Source organism: Hyperoodon ampullatus (assembly GCF_949752795.1).
Source record: "Hyperoodon ampullatus genome assembly, chromosome: 2".
Taxonomy (NCBI): Eukaryota; Metazoa; Chordata; class Mammalia; order Artiodactyla; family Ziphiidae; genus Hyperoodon; species Hyperoodon ampullatus.
In genome coordinates this window covers 29985118-30004212 of record NC_136915.1, presented here as the reverse complement: position 1 = coordinate 30004212, position 19095 = coordinate 29985118, and the positions used below count along the sequence as shown (strand labels likewise).

At 37.7% G+C, this 19095-nt stretch overlaps 1 protein-coding gene across 1 annotated transcript in view; it reads right to left on the bottom strand.

Annotated features, from left to right (window-relative positions):
• AGO3 (argonaute RISC catalytic component 3) overlaps nt 1-19095 on the bottom strand; it is a gene marked incomplete at its 5' end in the record, with an annotated part of 97120 nt that overhangs the window by 872 nt on the left and 77153 nt on the right. Inside the window, 9 exon segments of the mRNA XM_079720559.1 lie at nt 118-317; nt 10987-11088; nt 13002; nt 13004-13026; nt 13030-13047; nt 13452-13586; nt 13919-14113; nt 17292-17382; nt 18626-18785. Coding sequence (XP_079576685.1) covers nt 118-317; nt 10987-11088; nt 13002; nt 13004-13026; nt 13030-13047; nt 13452-13586; nt 13919-14113; nt 17292-17382; nt 18626-18785 — 925 coding nt within the window.

The window sequence follows — 19095 nt, the reverse complement described above, 5'->3', positions numbered from 1 at the left end:
AAGAGAGAGGCACCTACTTACATGTAAACACTTAAAGAAATTTCCCACGAAAATCCTAACACACAGAGCATACTTGGATTTGGGTGAGAATCTGTACTTGTTATGCTTTTATATTACCTGTCATGTTCTTTGTCCACAAGATGATATCTGGCTCTAAATGCTACCAGGTGAGCATAATACGCTGGTGCAGGTATAGAAACAGATCGTGTGCAGCGCACGTAAGTGTGGCAGAGCTGGTAAGTTAGCAGTTGAAGTTCATCTGCAGTAAAGCAGTTATCATCCCATAAAACATGATAGTGTGAAGGACGGCTGGTACCCTAGAGAAGGCAACGGAATATTCTGCTGATTTCTAAACTTTTAAATAAATATTCACCACAGACTAAGTTAAGTGAAAAAACAAGCTTTGTACATTAGCAAAATATATCCTAATTTAATAATCAATAAAAAAACATTTAGTTGATCTGGGGTATATATCCCAAAGAAGTAAAAACAGGGACTCGAACAGATATTTGCACACCTAGGTTCAAAGCAGCATTATTCACAATAGCCAGAAGGTGGACACAATCCAAGTATCCACTGATGGATGAATGTATAATAAAAGGTGGTGTGTGTATGTATGTATGTATATGTATATATATATGTATATATATAACGGAATACTATTCAGTCTTAAAAAGAAAAATCTGCCACATACTGCAACATGGATGAACCTTGATGATGTTATGCTAAGTGAAATAAACCAGTAACAAAAGGACAAATATTGTACAATTCGCTTACATGAGGTACCTGAAGTAGTCGAGTTCATAGAGACAGAAAGTAGAATGGTGATCACCATGGGTTGGGGGGGATGTGGGAATGGGGAGTTAGTGTTTAATGAGTACAGAGTATCAGGGAAGATGAAAAAGTTCCATAGATAGAAGGTGGTATGACTGCAGAATAATGTGAATTACTTAATGCCACAGAACTGTATATTTAAAAATGGTTGAAATGGTACATTGTATGTTGTGCGTTTTTTACCATAACAAAAAAACAAGAACATTAGTTGAGCTCCTATGTATTAGTCACTATGCTAGGGACTGTGAATTCAAAGAAAAACAAAGTAAACAATGTCAAAACAATGGAAACATAATTCAGTAGAGGAGTAGAGGAAATAGAGCATCTGTAATTATAAAACAACTAATAAATGGCTATAGTACTACTGGTACTTAGTCCTATATGAGAATACCAAAGGAAGTAATTGTGAGGGTGAGCCCTGGGGGTTCTTTACCAAGAGGGGAATGAGTGAGATTTGGCCATTATGGGATGGGTAGGGTGAGGAGACACTGGAGAAAATGAACAGCCTTAACAAAAGCACGGGGGCATAAAATTTCATGGCATATTTGGGGAATAGCTAATAGACTAGGATGAACAGAATATGGGGCATAAGGGGAAAAAGATGAAATTGAAATGAACATTTGGAATCAGACTGAATGACATGCTTAGGAATTTGGACTTTCACCTGTAGGCAGCAGGGAAAGCACTGCACAGCTTTTTTTTAATAGGAGAGGTTTTGGGTGTGATAAGATTGGGGGTTTTATAAAAGTAACATCAGCAGTAATATGGAGGATGGGTTAGAAACAGAATCATGATGAAGCAGAAAATAGAAAATCTGAACAGACCTATTACTAGTGATTGAATCAGTAATCAAAAGCCTCCCAACAAATAAAAGTCCAGGACCAGACAGCTTTACTGGTGAATTTTACCAAACATTCAAAGAAGAATTAATACCAATCCTTCTCAAACTTCCAAAAAATAGAAGAGAAGGGAGCTCTTCCAAACTCATTTTACAAGGCTAGCATTACCTTCATACCAAAACCAGACAGACAAGGATGCCTCAAGAAAAGAATTACAGGCCGATATCCCTAATGAACATAGATGCAAAAATCCTTGACAAAATATTAGCAAACCAACTTCAACATTAAAGGGATCATAAACCATGATTAAGGGGGATTTATTCTAGGATGTGAGAATGGGTCAGCATCTGCAAATCAATCAATGTGATACACCACATTAACAAAATGAAGGATAAAAATCATATGATCATCTCAATAGAGGCAGAAAAAGCATTTGAGTATTTATAATAAAGACTGTCAATGCAGGTATAGAGGGAACGTACTTCAACATAATAAAGGCCATATATGACAAGCCCACAGCTAACATCATACTCAATCATACTCTAAGATCAGGAACAAGACAAAGATGCCCACTCTCACCACTTTAACATAGTTATTGAAAGTCCTAGCCAGTGAAATTAGCCAAGAAAAAGAAATAAAATATTATACAGATCTTCCTTGACTTCCGATGGGGTTATGTTCCAATAAACCCATTTTAAGTTGACAATATCCTAAGTCAAAATGCATTTAATACACCTAACCTACTGAACCTCATAGCTTAGCCTAGCCTAACTCAAACGTGTTCAGAACACTTATGTTAGCCAATAGTTGGGCAAAATCATCTAACACAAAGCTTATTTTACAATAAAGTGTTAAATACCTCATGTAATTTATTGAATACTGTACTGAAAGTGAAAAACAGAATGGCTATATGGGTACAGAATGGTTGTGAGTATATCAGTTTTTTACTCTTGTGACCGTGTGACCTATTGGCAGCTGTGGCTTGCTGCTGCTGCCCAGCATCATGAGAGTATTGTACTGTATATCACTAGCTGGGGAAAAGATCAAAATTCAAAATTTGAAATACAGTTTCTACTGAATGCATATCACTTTCGCACCACTGTAAAGTCAAAAAATAGTCAAACTATCATATGTTGGGGACTGTATATTATAAAGCTATACTAATTAAACAGTATGGTAAAAACAGGCACATAGATAGATCAGTGGATCAGAATAGAGCCCAGAAATAAACCATGCACATATGATCAATTAATTTATGACAAAGGAAGCAAGAACTTACAATGGGGAGAGGACAATCTCTTCAATAAATGGGGTTGGGAAAACTGGACAGCCACATGCAAAGAATGAAAATGGAGCACTATCTTATAGCATACACTATACACTAAAATTAACTCAAAATGGTTTAAAGATTTAAATGTAAGACCTGAAACCATAAAACTCCTGGAAGAAAACATAGGCAATAAGCTCCTTGATATAGGTCTTGGTGATGATTTTTTTTGATCTGACACCAAAAGCAAAAGCAACAAAACCAAAAATAAACAAGTAGAACTACACCAAATTAAAAAGCTTCTGCACAGCAAAGGAAGCCATCAGGAAAACAAAAAGGCAACCTACTAAATGGGAGAAAATATTTGCAAATCATGTATCTGATAAGGGGTTAATATCCAAAATATATAAAGAACTCATACAATTCATAGCAAAAGAAAAAAATCCAGGTGAAAAATGGGCAGATCTGAATAGACATTTTTCCAGAGAAGACATACAGATGGTCAACAGGCACATGAAAAAAAGGTTAACATCATTAATCATCAGGGAAATGCAAATCAAAATCACAATGTGATATCACCTCATAGCTGTTGGAATGGCTATTATCCGAAAGATTAGAAATAACAAGTGTTGGTGATGACAGAAAAGGGAACTTTTTTTTTGCGGGGGGGGCACATGGTGGGGCATGCGGGATCTTAGTTCCAGGGATTGAATTCATGCCCCCTGCATGGAAGCGTGGAAGTCCTAACCACTGGACTGCCAGGGAATTCCCTGGGAACTTAAAAAAAAAATTTTTTTTGTATTGAAGTATAGTTGATTTACAATGTTGTGTTAGTTTCTGGTGTATAGCAAAGTGATTCAGTTATACATATATATACATTCTTTTTTATATTATTTTCCATTATCGTTTATCACAGGATACTAAATATAGTTCCCTGTGCTATGCAATAGGGCCTTGTTGTTTATCCATTCTATATATAATAGTTTGCATCTACTAGTCCCAAACTCGCAATCCATCACCCCCGCCACCCTAGCAACCACAAGTCTGTTTTCTATGTCTGTGAGTCTGTTCCTGTTTTGTAGATAAGTTCATTTGTGTCATATTTTAGATTCCACACTAAGTGATACCATATGGCATTTGTCTTTCTCTTTCTGACTTACTTGACTTAGTAGGATAATCTCTAGGTCCATCTATGTTGCGGCAAATAACATTATTTCATTCTTTTTTATGGCTGAGTAGTATTCCATTGTAATATACATACCACATCTTCTTTATCCATTCATCTGTTGATGGACATTTAGGTTGTATCCATGTCCTGGCTATTGTAAATAGTGCTGCAATGAACACTTGAGTGCATGTATCTTCTTTTCTTTAAAAAAAATTTATTTATTTAATTTATTTATTTTCTCTATTTTTTTGGCTGTGTCGGGTCTTAGTTGCAGCACGCGGGATCTTTTGTTGCAGCGCACAGGTTCTCTCTCTAGTTGTGGCAGAGGGGCTTCTCTCTAGTTGTGGTATGCTAGTTTTTCTTTCTCTAGTTGTGGCGCACAGGCTCCAGAGTGCATGGGCTCTGTAGTTTGTGGCATGCAGGCTCTCCCATTGAGGTGTGAGAGCTCAATAGTTGTGGCATACAGGCTTAGTTGCCCTGCGGCATGTGGGATCTTAGTTCCCCGACCAGGGATCGATCCCAGGTCCCCTGCATTGGAAAGCAGATTCTTTACCACTGTACCACCAGGGAAGTCCCTCATGTACCTTTTCTTTTACTAAATTCCCTCACTTCCTTTCCTTCTTTTTAAAATATTTATCTATCTACCTACCTATCTATCTATCTGTCTATCTTTGGCTGCTTTGGGTCTTTGTTGCTGCGTGTGGGCTTTCTTTAGTTGCGGTGAGAAGGGGCTACTCTTTGTTGCGGTGCGCGTGCTTCTCGTGGTGGCTTCTCTTGTTGTGGAGCATGGGCTCTAGGCACGCGGGCTTCAGTAGTTGTGGCTCACAGGCTCTAGAGCGCAGGCTCGGTAGTTGTGGCACACGGGCCTAGTTGCTCCATGGCATGTGGGATCTTCCCAGACCAGGGCTCGAATCCGTGTCCCCTGCATTGGCACGTGGATTCTTAACCACTGCACCACCAGGGAAACCCCCTGCATGTATCTTTTGTATTTATAGTTTTCTCTGGGTATATGCCCAAGAGTGGGACTGCAGGATCATATGGCAACTCTATTTTCATTATTATTTTTTAAAATTAATTAATTAATTAATTAATTATGGCTGCATTGGGTCTTCGTTGCTGCGTGCGGGCTTTCTCTAGATGCGGTGAGCAGGGCTACTCTTCGTTGCAGTGTGAGGGCTTCTCATTGCGGTGGTATCTCTTGCTGCGGAGCGTGGGCTCTAGGTGTGCGGGCTTCAGTAGTTGTGGCACGTGGGCTCAGTAGTTGTGGCTCACAGGCTCTAGAATGCAGGCTTGGTAGTTGTGGTGCATGGGCTTAGGTGCTCCGCGGAATGTGGGATCTCCCGGACCAGGGCTAGAACCCGTGTCCCCTGTGGCAGGCAGATTCTTAACCACTTCGCCACCAGGGAAGTCTTGGCAACTCTATTTTTAGTTTTTTGAGGAATCTCCATACTGTTTTCCATAGTGGCTGCACCAGTTTACTCTCCCACCAACAATGCATAAGAGTTCTCTTTTGAACCCTCCTACACCGTTGGTGAGAATGTAAATTGGTGCAGCCACTATGGAAAACGGTATGGAGGTTCCTCAAAAAATTAAAAACAGAAATACCATATGATCTAGCAGTTCCACTTATGGGTATTTATCTGAAGAAAACAAAAACACTAATTCAAAAAGTATGCACCACTACGTTCATTGCAGCATTATTTGCAATAGCTAAGATACGGAAACAACCTAAGTGTCCATCGATGGATGAATAGAAAAAGAAATTGTGATATATATATATGGACATTATGCTAAGTAAAATAAGTCAGACAGAGAAAGACAAATGCCATATATCTGGAATCAAAATGAATAAATGAAAAATAATTTAAAAAGCACGGTCAAAGATACAGAGAACAGATTGGTGGTTGCCAGAGGCAGGGGTGGGTGAAAAGGGTGAACGGTTTTTGTTTTTACTTTAAATAAACACCACCACCACCCCCCCCATGGAAAAAAAAAAAAGAAAAAAAAGAAAACAGGAAGAGACTAAAAGCAAGGGGAGCAATTAGGAGGCTGCTGCACTAGTGCTGGTATGAGATGATGAATGTATGAAGTATGAAAATGGCAGTGGTAAAGGAGAAAAGAGACAGGTTAGTTCGTACAATAGCAAATATTTGTTTATCATTTTTCAGACACTGTGCAAGATTTTGGGGATAAAGTTCAAATTACTACCAAATCCTGCCTCCCCCAAATTTGTATGTTTATAATGCATGTATAATATATTGTACATTCACACATTCAGTATTTACTGAACACTCACTATATGCCATGTCCTGTATCAGGTTCTGGGCACACAGTAATGAATAAGACACACATTCCAGTGATGAGACAGATAGCACATAAATAAAACCATCAGAAACTGGGCTATCAAGATAGACCTAGAGTCTCTCATACAGAGTGAAGTAAGTCAGAAAGAGAAAGACAAATACTGTATGCTAACACATATATATGGAATTTAAGAAAAAAAAATGTCATGAAGAACCTAGGGGTAAGACAGGAATAAAGACACAGACCTACTAGAGAATGGACTTGAGGATATGGGGAGGGGGAAGGGTAAGCTGTGACAAAGCGAGAGAGAGGCATGGACATATATACACTACCAAACGTAAGGTAGATAGCTAGTGGGAAGCAGCCGCATAGCACAGGGAGATCAGTTTGGTGCTTTGTGACCGCCTGGAGGGGTGGGATAGGGAGGGTGGGAGGGAGGGAGACGCAAGAGGGAAGAGATATGGGAACATATGTATATGTATAACTGATTCACTTTGTTATAAAGCAGAAACTAACACACCATTGTAAAGCAATTATACTCCAATAAAGATGTAAAAAAAAATAGAGAATTAAAATATAGGGTAGCATGGAAGACTGACTATGTCTGTGGCTACATTAGATTCCACGGTTAGAGAAGGCCTGTCTCTCTGAGAAAGAGACATGGAAGTGAGCTCTGTATGATAAGGAGGTCTTGTAAGATCAGGGGAAACAGCATTTCAGGCGCAGAGAAGACATAGGGCTAAAGTCCTAACTATTTACAATTCATTCAGTTCTCTCCCATCACCATTCTAGTCCCAACCACCAGTATCTTTTGCTTGGACTATGTTAAAAGACTCCTAACTGATGTCCTCAATATCACTCTTACTCCCCAGTACAAACAGTACTTAAATAAGAGTGAATTAAAAAACAAAACACACACCCAATTATGTTAGTGTCTAGTTTAAAGTATTTTAATAGCTTCCCAATGCACTTAGACTAAATCCAAGTCCTTATCTTTGCTCAACAAGGCCCATAGGGTCCAGCCTAGGCTACCTCTCTAACTTACTCTCATACTGCAGCAGCAGCCTCCATTTGATTCCTTCAGTGGACAAATTTTTTTCCACCAAAAGGGCCTGTATATGCGCCTCTTCCTCATTCTTGGCTTGGTTAACTCCTACTCATTCCTCAAGATCTTATCTTAAATGTCATTTCTCAGGGAAGCTTTTTGTGATCTCCCAATCTAATCTAAATCAGTTCCGCACTGAAGTCTCTCTTCCTATCTTTACTTTCCTTTTATTGCACCTAACCCAATTTATAAGTATGTATTTGTGCGATGACTTACTTAATAAATCTCCCCCAATACACTAAAAGAGGAAAGGATTGTGTTATTTGTTCACTCCACATACCTAGTATCAACACCTATCTTCTAAGAGGTACACAATAAATATCTGTTGATTGAATAACCTCTGCCTTTTGGGACCTTATAGACTAGTGGAAAGGGGAGAGAAAGAAAAGTTTGATTACAATGCTGTGTAATAAGTGCAACAAAAAGGTATGCATAGGGTGCTCAGGCAGTGCAGAAAGGGGCACTTGTCTTGGGGAAGGATACAAGACTACTGGGAAGAGCTGATGTCTGAGATGAGTCTTAAAGGATGAGCAGGAGTAAGTTAGGGAAGAAATACTTAAGGTAAGGAAGCAGCATGGACAGGATACTTATGAGAATTACCTAAAAAGTAGTTTAGAATGGCTGCAGCTGTGTTGTATGTTTGTGTATGTAAAAGAGAGGAGACAGTCATACACAGAGGAAGAGAAAAGGAGAGGGAAGGAGTAGGAGGGAAGAATAGGAGGGAAGAATGGGAGAAAAGAGCGAGAGACAGAGAGACTGAGGGTATAGCAGCAGCGCAGGGAGCAGGATAGTGGATATAAGGACTTGAGTCTATAGGTTGTCCTAGGAAGATGAGACTTCACCTTCAATGGATGTGAAGCACTAAGGAGATGAATGATAGGATCTTAGCTTTTTTTTTTTTAAATAAATTTATTTATGGTTGGGTCTTCGTTGCTGCACTGTGGGCTTTCTCTAGTTGCGGCGAGCGGGGGCTACTCTTCACTGCGGTGCACAGGCTTCTCAGTGTGGTGGCTTCTCTTGCTGCGGAGCACAGGCTCTAGGCGCACAGGCTTCAGTAGTTGTGGCTCGTGAGCTCTAGAATGCAGACTCAGTAGTTGTGGCGCACGGGCTTAGTTGCTCCACGGCATGTGGGATCTTCCTGGGCCAGGGCTCGAACCCGTGTCCCCTGCATTGGCAGGCAGATTCTTAACCATTGTGCCACCAGGGAAGTCCGGATCTTAGCTGTTTTAATTAATCTAATGAGAACAGACTAAATGAGGGCACCCAGGATCATCATGTAATTATATAGGAAAGTAATAATGAGAACTTGAACTAAGCAGGGGAGGTGAGGATAAGAATAAGAGATAGGGGCTTCCCTGGTGGCACAGTGGTTAAGAATCCGCTTGCCAATGCAGGGGGCATGGGTTCGAGCCCTGGTCCGGGAAGATCCCACATGCCACTGAGCAACTAAGCCTGTGCGCCACAACTACTGAGGCTGCGCACTAGAGCCCGTGAGCCACAACTGCTGAGCCCACGTGCCTAGAGCCCACGCTGCACAACAAGAGAAGGCATGACAATGAGAAGCCCGTGCACTGCAACAAAGGGTAGCCCCCGCTCGCCGCAAGTAGAGAAAGCCCACACACAGCAACGAAGACCCAACACAGCCAAAAAAGAAAAAAAAGAATAAGAGATAGGTCTTAGACTAAGAAGATAGATTCTGTAGAGTTCAGGGATTCCATTAGATAAGGGTGGCAGGTGAGAGGGTACAATCAAAAATAACTTCAAGATCTGGAAATCAGGAGAAAAGTTGTATCTGTAAAAAGAGATTTCAAAGTCATAAATATTACTTGAACTTAAATTTTTTTTTTTTCGGCTGTGCTGCACAGCCTGCAGGATCTTAGTTCCCTGACCAGGGACTGAACCCAGGCCCACGGCAGTAAAAGAGCTGAGTCCTAACCACTGGACCGCCAGGTAATTCCCTGAACTTAAAATTTTAAAAGGTGGGTGGGAGTTTCCCTGGTGGTGCAGTGGTTGAGAGTCCGCCTGCCGATGCAGTGGACACGGGTTCGTGCCCCGGTCCGGGAGCATCCGACGTGCCGCGGAGTGGCTGGGCCCGTGAGCCATGGCCGCTAAGCCTGCGCGTCCGGAGCCTGTGCTCCGCAACGGGAGAGGCCACAACAGTGAGAGGTTCATGTACCGCAAAAAAAAAAAAAAAAAAAAGGTAGGTGGAAGAAGAACGAAACCTAGAAAAAACAGAAGGGTAAGATGACAGGTAGGATAAAATGTGTAGTGGAAGCCAAATGGTAGACGGTTTTGATGAGTGCATGATTATAACAGAGTCAGAAGTTACAGAGATCAAGGAGCAATAATGGTGGGGCAGAAGGCAGTTTGCTATAAGTTGAAGAGGAAATAAGTGTAGTCTTTTTTGTTCTTAATGTAAACCTTTTATAGAAGTAAATATATATAGAAAAAAATTCATGTACCATACGTGTAGACTGATGAATTTTTCACAAAGAGAATATACCCATGAAACCAGCACCCAAATCAAGAAACTCAATGTTAACTGCAACCACAAAGCCCCTTTGTGCCCTCTCAGGGTCACTACCCTACCTGCCACCCTGGGTTCCTTGGGATACATGGAGAGAAACTTAAGGTTAAAATATGTACTCGAATGATAATAGATTTTATCTCAGAAGGTACTTTTAACTTTGTTTTGCTGACTGTTACCACCCACCATGAAAATGTAACACATTGATTGTACACAGGAGCAGTTATAAGAACAAATGTAAGTGAGTAGGACAATAATTTTAAAGCCCTAAGAGTGAAACTGGGGTTATTGTATGTGGGACATATAAAGCTTTAAGATTCAGATATACAGTTAGGTACATCTTCCTGAAATTTCTATTTTAATCAATGGCAAGTATACTAAAATAATTTTGGGCTACATCTCTCAGATATCCTGCGAATGTGGATTCACTCTCTGCTGCTGGAAAGTTTGAGAAGCACTGAATTACAGCTTATGTTTTACTAAGTATAGCTAAAAAATTAACAATAAGATTTTCTGAAAATAAGACTTAGAATTATTTAACTGAAACTTAAAGCTGTAATTCTACAACTAAACTCTTTCACATGCTCAATATCTGCCAGTAAATGTCAAAGTTTTCTATGAAGTATTATTATCAAAAAGAATATATCAAAGGAACAATCAGGTATTTTAGATTTTTTTGAAGTTTTACATTAAATTAAGGACATAGTTTAGGGAGATGCCTTCTATTAAAATACTTATATTCTGGTACTTTCGTAGAAATAAGTCCCTCTCAAGGTGAAAAAGGGGATATGATTTAGTTACTGAAAGTTTCATCTAATTTCATGTGGAAAAAATCTGAAGTGCAGAGAAGAATATTTCTTTCTCTTTTTTCTGAGATTAAAAAAATATGCCTAAGAACAGAAGTTCCTGAATAAAAACATTTCACCCAAAGTATAGGCTTACCTGTATTCCAGCATGGCTACAGAGGTAAAAATCAAACTCATATGGGTGTGTAATGTCTGTATCAACTGTTGTTCCAGCTGGGATATTGCCACTTCTTCCGACCTAGATTTGTTTGGTCAAAGTTTAAACAAACAAGACAAAGGTAAAGAATGTGTCTGAAAGCACTTTTAAAAAGATATAAATACATAGGCTGATCCCATGTTTCACTACTTTTGGCTTGAAATATTACTTAAGCAGGCATTAAGAGCAGACCTTATTCTAGTCCTAGTTCCTGTTCTTAAATGTTGCTGAAAGTGAAAGCTGATAACAAAGAGTTATTAGTCTCTACTGATGCTTAGTTGGTAGTTGATCGCAATATGGGTAGAAAACTTAAAAAAAAAATTTTTTTTAAGTTACTTTAAGTGCTCCAATTTATGACATCTGTGCAGAGCAGGTACTCTTGAATGTGCAGTTTTATGAAAATAAGCATTTTTCTCAGAGAACCCTATATTTTTAGAGGGAAAGAATGCTGACAACAGCATCAACTGGAGTCACCATTTGTTAACCATTTATATGCCAGGTACTTTACATACGTTATTTCTAATCCTCATAATCCTGCAAGTTAGGTATTATTCCCATTTGTCTGGGGGGAATCTACAGCTCAGGAATACAAAATAACTTGCCCAATAGCATACAATAAAGGGCAGAACTGAGAGTCAAAAACATGGAAATGACTGCAAAGGCCCTATTTCTTTTATTTCATATTAGCAGTTTCAACATCTTGTAAGAAAACAGATACCGTGATTTTCTCTGAATAATACATGATGTAAATGAAAAAGTTCGAAACTCCTGATAATGAAAGTCTCCTAATAAAACACTTTAAATGCATATATATACTTACCTCTACCTCCTTATCCCTAACATATTTAAAATCATTAATTGTAAGTCGAGGTTTACAAGGCTAACAAATCAGAGACTCTTTTACTGACTCAGACATTATTTCTGCTGTGTGAGGGACTGTTACCAGGTGGTGGCTGGAGTTATATCTGTGTGGACCAACCAGCTAGCTTCACCAAATCACAAAATAAAGAAAACAGTTCATAAACTACTAAATTATGCCTATTCTTAACACACAAATCTCCTAATTAATATATATTTAAAAGTTTTATTCTCTTTAGAGAGGCGGCAGAATGCCTGGGTTCATATCAGAGCTCCACCAGTTTCTAGTCATGAAATCTAGGGCACGGTATTTTCCTCTCTATGCCTATTTCCTCATTTATAATTATCTCTCATCTATTATGATTAGTAGATTTAGAGCAAAGATGAAAGAGAAGCAAACAAATGAAGGAAAGGCACAATTAAACATCAGTTGCAAGAAATCATGAAATCTAACTTAGGTTTTCCTGATCTAACTTTTGAAGAAACCTTTGGTTTTCTAGGTACAGAAATGTAATTTGGGGCACAGGCCTTTAACAACATGGAGGCCAAAATAAAACTATCATTACTGCTATTAGAGATGTGGTATAGGACAGTGATTAAGAGTACTCTAGAGCCAGATTGCCTATTTTGAGTCCTAGCTCTACCAATTTAACCTCCATGTGCCACAGTTTCCTACTGTGAAAAATGGGGATAATAATAATAAGTACCTCACAGTGTTGTTTGTGAGGGTTAAATTTATAAAAAATATCCAGAACAGTGCCTGCCATTATGCCCTCTTTTTCTCTATCACTACCACCATTACCACCACTCTACAACTAGGTAACCTCCACTGAGTGCTTAGCATGTGCCAAGCACAGTTCTAAGTACATTACACATTTTAATTAAAAAAAAATCCTTTCAAAAACCCAAATAAGGCAAATATTAATATTATCCAAACCTTGCTCAGAAAGAAACCGGCACAGAGATGTTAAGTTCCTTGCCCAAAGCTACACAACGAGTGTCATCAAAGACCAGATGTACCAAAGACAAGACACACTCCTTTCTTTTTCAGTCTTTTCTATTGACCCCCTTTCCCAAGGGGACGCTGGCCCTTGTACTCCTCAGATTTCTCCGCTCTAAGGTTTACAGGATGGGGGCAGAGCGCTGAAGAGGACAGTTAGTTTGCATGAATTTTCACTAATCACTCTAGAATGTCCCTAGCTTGTAAAATTAATTTTTACAAGATATTTTAAAAATAGAACATACCTGTTTTCTTCTGAACATTTAAGGAAAATATGAATAAAAAGAACAATTTTAAAACTATGCGTTTCTTCACAACAACGAAAAAGTATAATGGGATTTTGAACATTTGGAGGGTTACTAGAAATTCTAGAAAGTTAAAAATTAACTTATTTTGATGCTTCTATACTCATAATCAATCTGCTTTGCTGTAACCTACTACTATATATCAGAAACTCTGCTGTTGGCAGAGAGCCTCTGTTAAGTGCTCTATGAACTATGTTAGATAACCTTTGATTATAATAGTATTACAATAAATGTAAGATTACCCTTTCAGTCCTATCAGCACAAAATAATCGAGTGTGATGTCTCTTCTGAACTACAATGTAAGTTATTCCGGGTTGATAGTCTTTCTCCAAACTGATGCAGGCTTCTCGAATTGCTAGTAGTTCATAATATAATACCTAGAGAAGATGAAATGGAAAGATTTGATCTAGTCAGTTGTTCTCCTATACATACTTCAAAGTAAGACAATGATTTAGACTTAGAATTTCTTAAACTCATCACCTCACAGCTAATTATACTTCTCTATTCCATTTTAACTATTATCAGAGCATGGTCTTAGCAATCAAGGCTTACATATCCAGTAAATATTTTAAAAGGGAAAATCTAAGGAAGTATCAACATTTGACTTTAGGAACTCTCAATTAAGGTTCCTAACTTCAGAACTAGACACCATATTATAAACACAGTATCTGATTTAACCACAGGATGATGAGAATCCCAGGCAACCAACCTGCCTAAACTGCCCCTCTGAAACACCATCCCGATAAAAGATGATACGAGTAGGTTTGAACCGAGTTGACTTATAAAACTGAATGAGAAGTTCTCGGACCATGGAGGCAAGGTCCTGGATGATCTCCTGTCGGGGTCTCTGAACTCTTACTGTAGCACAGTATCTGCTTGGGTGGGCATCCATACTACCTACAACCTAGGTTGAAAAAAGTAAAGAAAACATAGAAATTAAGGTATTCAAAACTATACGAATATGAATTTTACCATAAAAAAGTTGAAAAAAAAGGAAAAGGATTTCATTTAAATTTGTATTTTATTATAACCTTAACTATTTATCACAGTTCATTTTGAAAGTAATAAAAATAGATAATTCCAGTGAAGAACAGAATAAAAGACCCAGTCTAGGGTCAAAAACTATTTTCCCATAAGTAGGCTGTACTTTATATTTAACAATTTGGTTCTAATGTACAGATGTTGCTGGTAAACCTAAATATTAGTAAGGAAAGAAAGACAAAGAGATGTACATAGAGGAAGGAGATAAATAAAAAAGAAGGTCCATTCAAACTCTTGATTTCTCTTTATAGCTCTTACAGTTTAGCAAACTACCCCAGAAGCTATATTCAAGATGACTTTGGCATTACCTTAAGAACTCTTATGCTTCATAAATTTTAAATCTTGGTTTTGAGAGTAGCTATCTTAATTTTTTCTCTCTGTGTCTTAATACTGTTATGTGTTTGGAGCAGAGGGAACTCTGAAGCATGAACTTATAAGTTCTCCTTGACTGTAGTCACTCAGAGATCTACTGAAGCATGATCACTGGAACCAGAATATTTAAAAGTGTTCACACATCACTGATCAGAGCCTGGGCCAAGAACCAGCTGGTTATTCTACCTCCAGCTTCTCTTTCTTCTAGGGTAGAGTATCTATAACAAAGTCATGCTTCAAAAATGGACCTCTGCACCTCCATGTTCACTGCAGCATTATTTACACAGCCAAGACATGGAAACAACCTAAGTGTCCATTGATGGATGGATGAATAAAGAAAATGTGGCATATACATACAATAGAATATCATTGGGCCATAAAAAAGAATGAAATCTTGCCATTTGTGACAACATGGATGGACCCTGAGGGCATTATGTTAAGTGAAATAAGTCAGACAGAGACAAATACCATATGATGCCACTTATATGTGGAATCTAAAAACAAAAAATCCCAACTGAGTTCACAGATATAGAGAACAGACTGGTGGTTGCCAGAGGGGTGGGGTATGGGTGAAATGGCTCAAAAGGTACAAACTTCCAGATGTAAAATAAATAAGCCATGGGGATGTAATGTACACCATGGTGACTACAGTTAATACTGTACTGCATATTTGAAAATTGCTAAGAGAGTAAATCTTAAAAGTTCTCAGCACTTGCAATTCAGGGGACGCCAGTTTGATCCCTGGTCAGGGAACTAAGATCCCAACATGCCTTGGGGCAACTAAGCCTGGGTGCCACAACTAGAGAGCCCTCGCGCTGCAACGACAGAGCCCACGCACTCTGAAGCCCAGGCGCCACCAGGAAAGATCCTGTGTGCCACAACTAAGACCCGGCGCAGCCAAAAAAAAAAAAAAAAAGTTCTCCCCATAAGAAAAAACTTTTGCAACTATGTATGGTGACAGATGTTAACTAGACTTATTGTAGTGATCATTTCACAATATATATGAATATCAAATCATGTTATACACCTGAAACTAAAATGTTATATGTCAATTATATATCAATTAAAACATAGATAAATAAAAACAAACTATTTCAAAACAGTACCTAAATTCCTCTCAGTAATTTAAACATCTTATTAGAAACCAAGATATGGAAAATTCTTACATTTCTCTTCAGTCTTAGGTCAGATTAGAAAATAACCAAGAGTTTTTAAAAAGTGAGCTAGAACTTGTCTACTTCTTTAGGTACATGGAATTGTATCTGCTTTTTAAAATTTTCTCTAAGTAAAAAAAAAAAAAAAAAAAAAAGGAACCTGACCATTTCTTTTCCACTGCTAAAAATAAATCCATACCCCGTCTGATGGCAAAAAAAAGCCTTACAAAATCTTAAAAGCCTCACAGTCTGCTATAATACATTCCAATTCCCTGCATTTGGAATTCCTCAACACACCAGATTTTTGCAATTTTAATTTACATCACTATCATGGTAGTATCTATTATACTACATGGCATTTATTACTTACATTTTTTCTCACACTAGTCTTTAAGTTCTTGGGAATAGAAGATGTATAGCAAAAATAATCAAATTCTATTTACAAGACCTCTGATAATTATAAAAGAAAGTGAATATTTGGTAGAAATGGATTTAGCAAAAAAGGACAATGACAACCCAGAAGTCCAAAAGAATTTAAATGTGCTTAAACTTCCCTGGAAAACAACCCTAAAATAGCAAATCCTAAGTAAGTCTTTAGAAATTTTGTATTATTTATCTTCTCTAGGAACATTTTAATGAATATCAGAGATTGCTCAATACTACCTCTAGGACACTTGAAATGTACACAATTTATGCATAACATTAAGAATACAAGGAAATATAATTTATTAATAGATAAAAGTCAATTTTCTTCATTAATGAAAAGAGCTTTGGAAAAATAAGTGAAAAATTTAATATTACTATCATTTTCAAGGAAAGATTTATCAGATTTTAAAAATTAAAAGTAAAGATGATAATGAATGATGTCAAGCAATTTTCAAGTTGGGTAAAATATCATCTGGCTTTATGAAGTTTATAAGAAATACACTTTTGAACTGACACAGAAAGGTTACAAATATAAAGGTGGGCAAAAGATAGAACAGGCAGATGTTAAAAGTAAGAGGAGCAGTAATAAAGAGTTCAAGTGCAAAGTATTAAAGTGGACAAAGATGAAAGATATTTTATACTGAAAAAAATGCAATCCAGCAAACTTATATGTAATGCATCTTTCTGTAACAAAGACACTACTGAAATACATAAACAAACTCTGAATTACAAAAAGTAACTGAAAATATACAACCATGGAGAGGTCAAACAGACAAATTGAAGTAGGATACAGAAGACATGAGTAATATAATTAATAAACTTGATTTAATAGATATATACAGAACTTGCAGCCTCCAAACCAGAGAATAATCATTCTTTTCAAAAACCCAAAGAACATTTGAAAGTCGGCTCTGCATAGATCTACATATAGATATATATATTTATAAAACTTTATAAATATATTTTTTAAACTTTGTATTTATAAAAGTTGGTTTCAAAGAAAATGTCATTAAAATTCAAAAAGTTAAAACTGAAATGTTGATCTTTGTCTAAACTTTAGATAAGATAAACCTGTCTAAAGATACTCACAGCAGCAATAGAAGGCTTCTTCCCATCACCAGCTGGTGGATGAGTGACATCTGCTCCCAAAAAGATCACTGGTTGCTGGAACACAGAAGGTCTTAAACACAGTTTTAAAAAGAGTTAGATCATTTTTTTCATTATTCTTTTACCTATTTCACACTACTGCAACACAACTGCAAGTTGCTGGCATAGCACAGAGGAGGTCCGTTATAGACAACTTCATAGGCTTGAACTACTGACAGCTTTATTCTCTTAAATCATGAATCTCCATTAAGTGAAGTATTCAGAGAAGTTTTCTGCCTTAAGCAGCAGTGCTGGTGGTTGCAAAGGTCAACTGCTGCTAGCATTCTTAATAGACATAAAATGATAAACTTCTTCATATTAATCCACTGATTTGTATCAATCGTTCTTTAATCTACTTACATTTTAAGCCAGTGTAATCTCTCAAGGAGATAAAGAATCATTAAACCACACTGGAAGGGATTATGGGACTCTACTACTCCCCCGCCTCTGACCAAAAGTATAAAATTTGAGTAACATACATTTAATAGTCATAAAGTAGCTAGCAGTTCATTTTATTTTTAAAACTGTATCCTTTAAGATTCAAATGACTCTTAGTTCTTGGGGTTGTTGATAAAATTCTACATTCATGTCATTTATGAATCTCATATAGGGATGGGAAGTAGAGGCAGTATGGAAAAACAGGAAAAAAAGAGCTTCTGTGTCAACAAGATATTTAATTTTTTAGAGCCCTAGCTGCTTCAACTATTAAAAGGAAACCTGTTGTTCAATTCTCCAAATAACAGCCTCTTCCCCAGCACCCTATTTCTAGGTCATTACGTGTCATACTTCCTAAGAGCTCTTAGACATGATGGTGATATAACAGTAACATCTGTTGTCCCACTGACTCCGCCAGGAGTTGATATGGCTTCCTTAATTGAGATGCCCCCCCTTCCAACTCCACCCAAAGCCCCTAAAGGAGGGAAGAAAGGCTTCCCTCACTTTCTAGATGAGTGAGTTGCCTCATGACACCAGCTTGAAGATGACTACCAAACAATGAGAAAGTTCTTCAGGCTGGGCTCTCCAGTGAAAAATAAATAAAATTCTCAATACTTTCTAGCCGGGGATGAGGTACTTTGCATACTAAATGAAAATGGAGATGGGAGGGGATTTTTCATAAAGAAATCTTGTAAATTTTGCCAATCAAAATTCTTAAGTTTTTGCCAAAATATCTACTTATCTCCCATGGCAGGAATCATCAAAGGTGTCTCTTACACAGGTCTTAGATATGGCAATACAGAGAAAAATTAATATTTTATTAGGTGATTAGCTTATCTTACCTTTGATGAGGTACAAGAATATTATTGATCCCTCCAAGTTTAACATTTATCTTTAGGCACAGGTTTGAGAGAGTTTGAGGGGATGTTTTTATTACATTCTTGACTTGAACACACTGTGTAGCCATACCCAAAAGTGTATCTCCAACACGTTTCACCTCCGCTATGGAACAAATACAAATACCTCTAGTTATAAAAAGGCAAATTTTACTGAAAATTAAGCTGCTATGTATGTTTCCCCTTGTGAAATACATCACTGTATTACAGGATACCAAAACTTATACCAATATTAAAACAATGTTATTAAAATTTAAAGTATACTGCTTTTTTTTTTTTCAGCCATGCTGCGCGGCTTGTGGGATTTTAATTCCCCAACCGGGGACTGAACCCGAGCCCTCTGCAGTGAGAGCGCGGATCCTAACCACTGGACCGCCAGGGAATTCCCTATACTGCCTTATTTGATTATATAAATG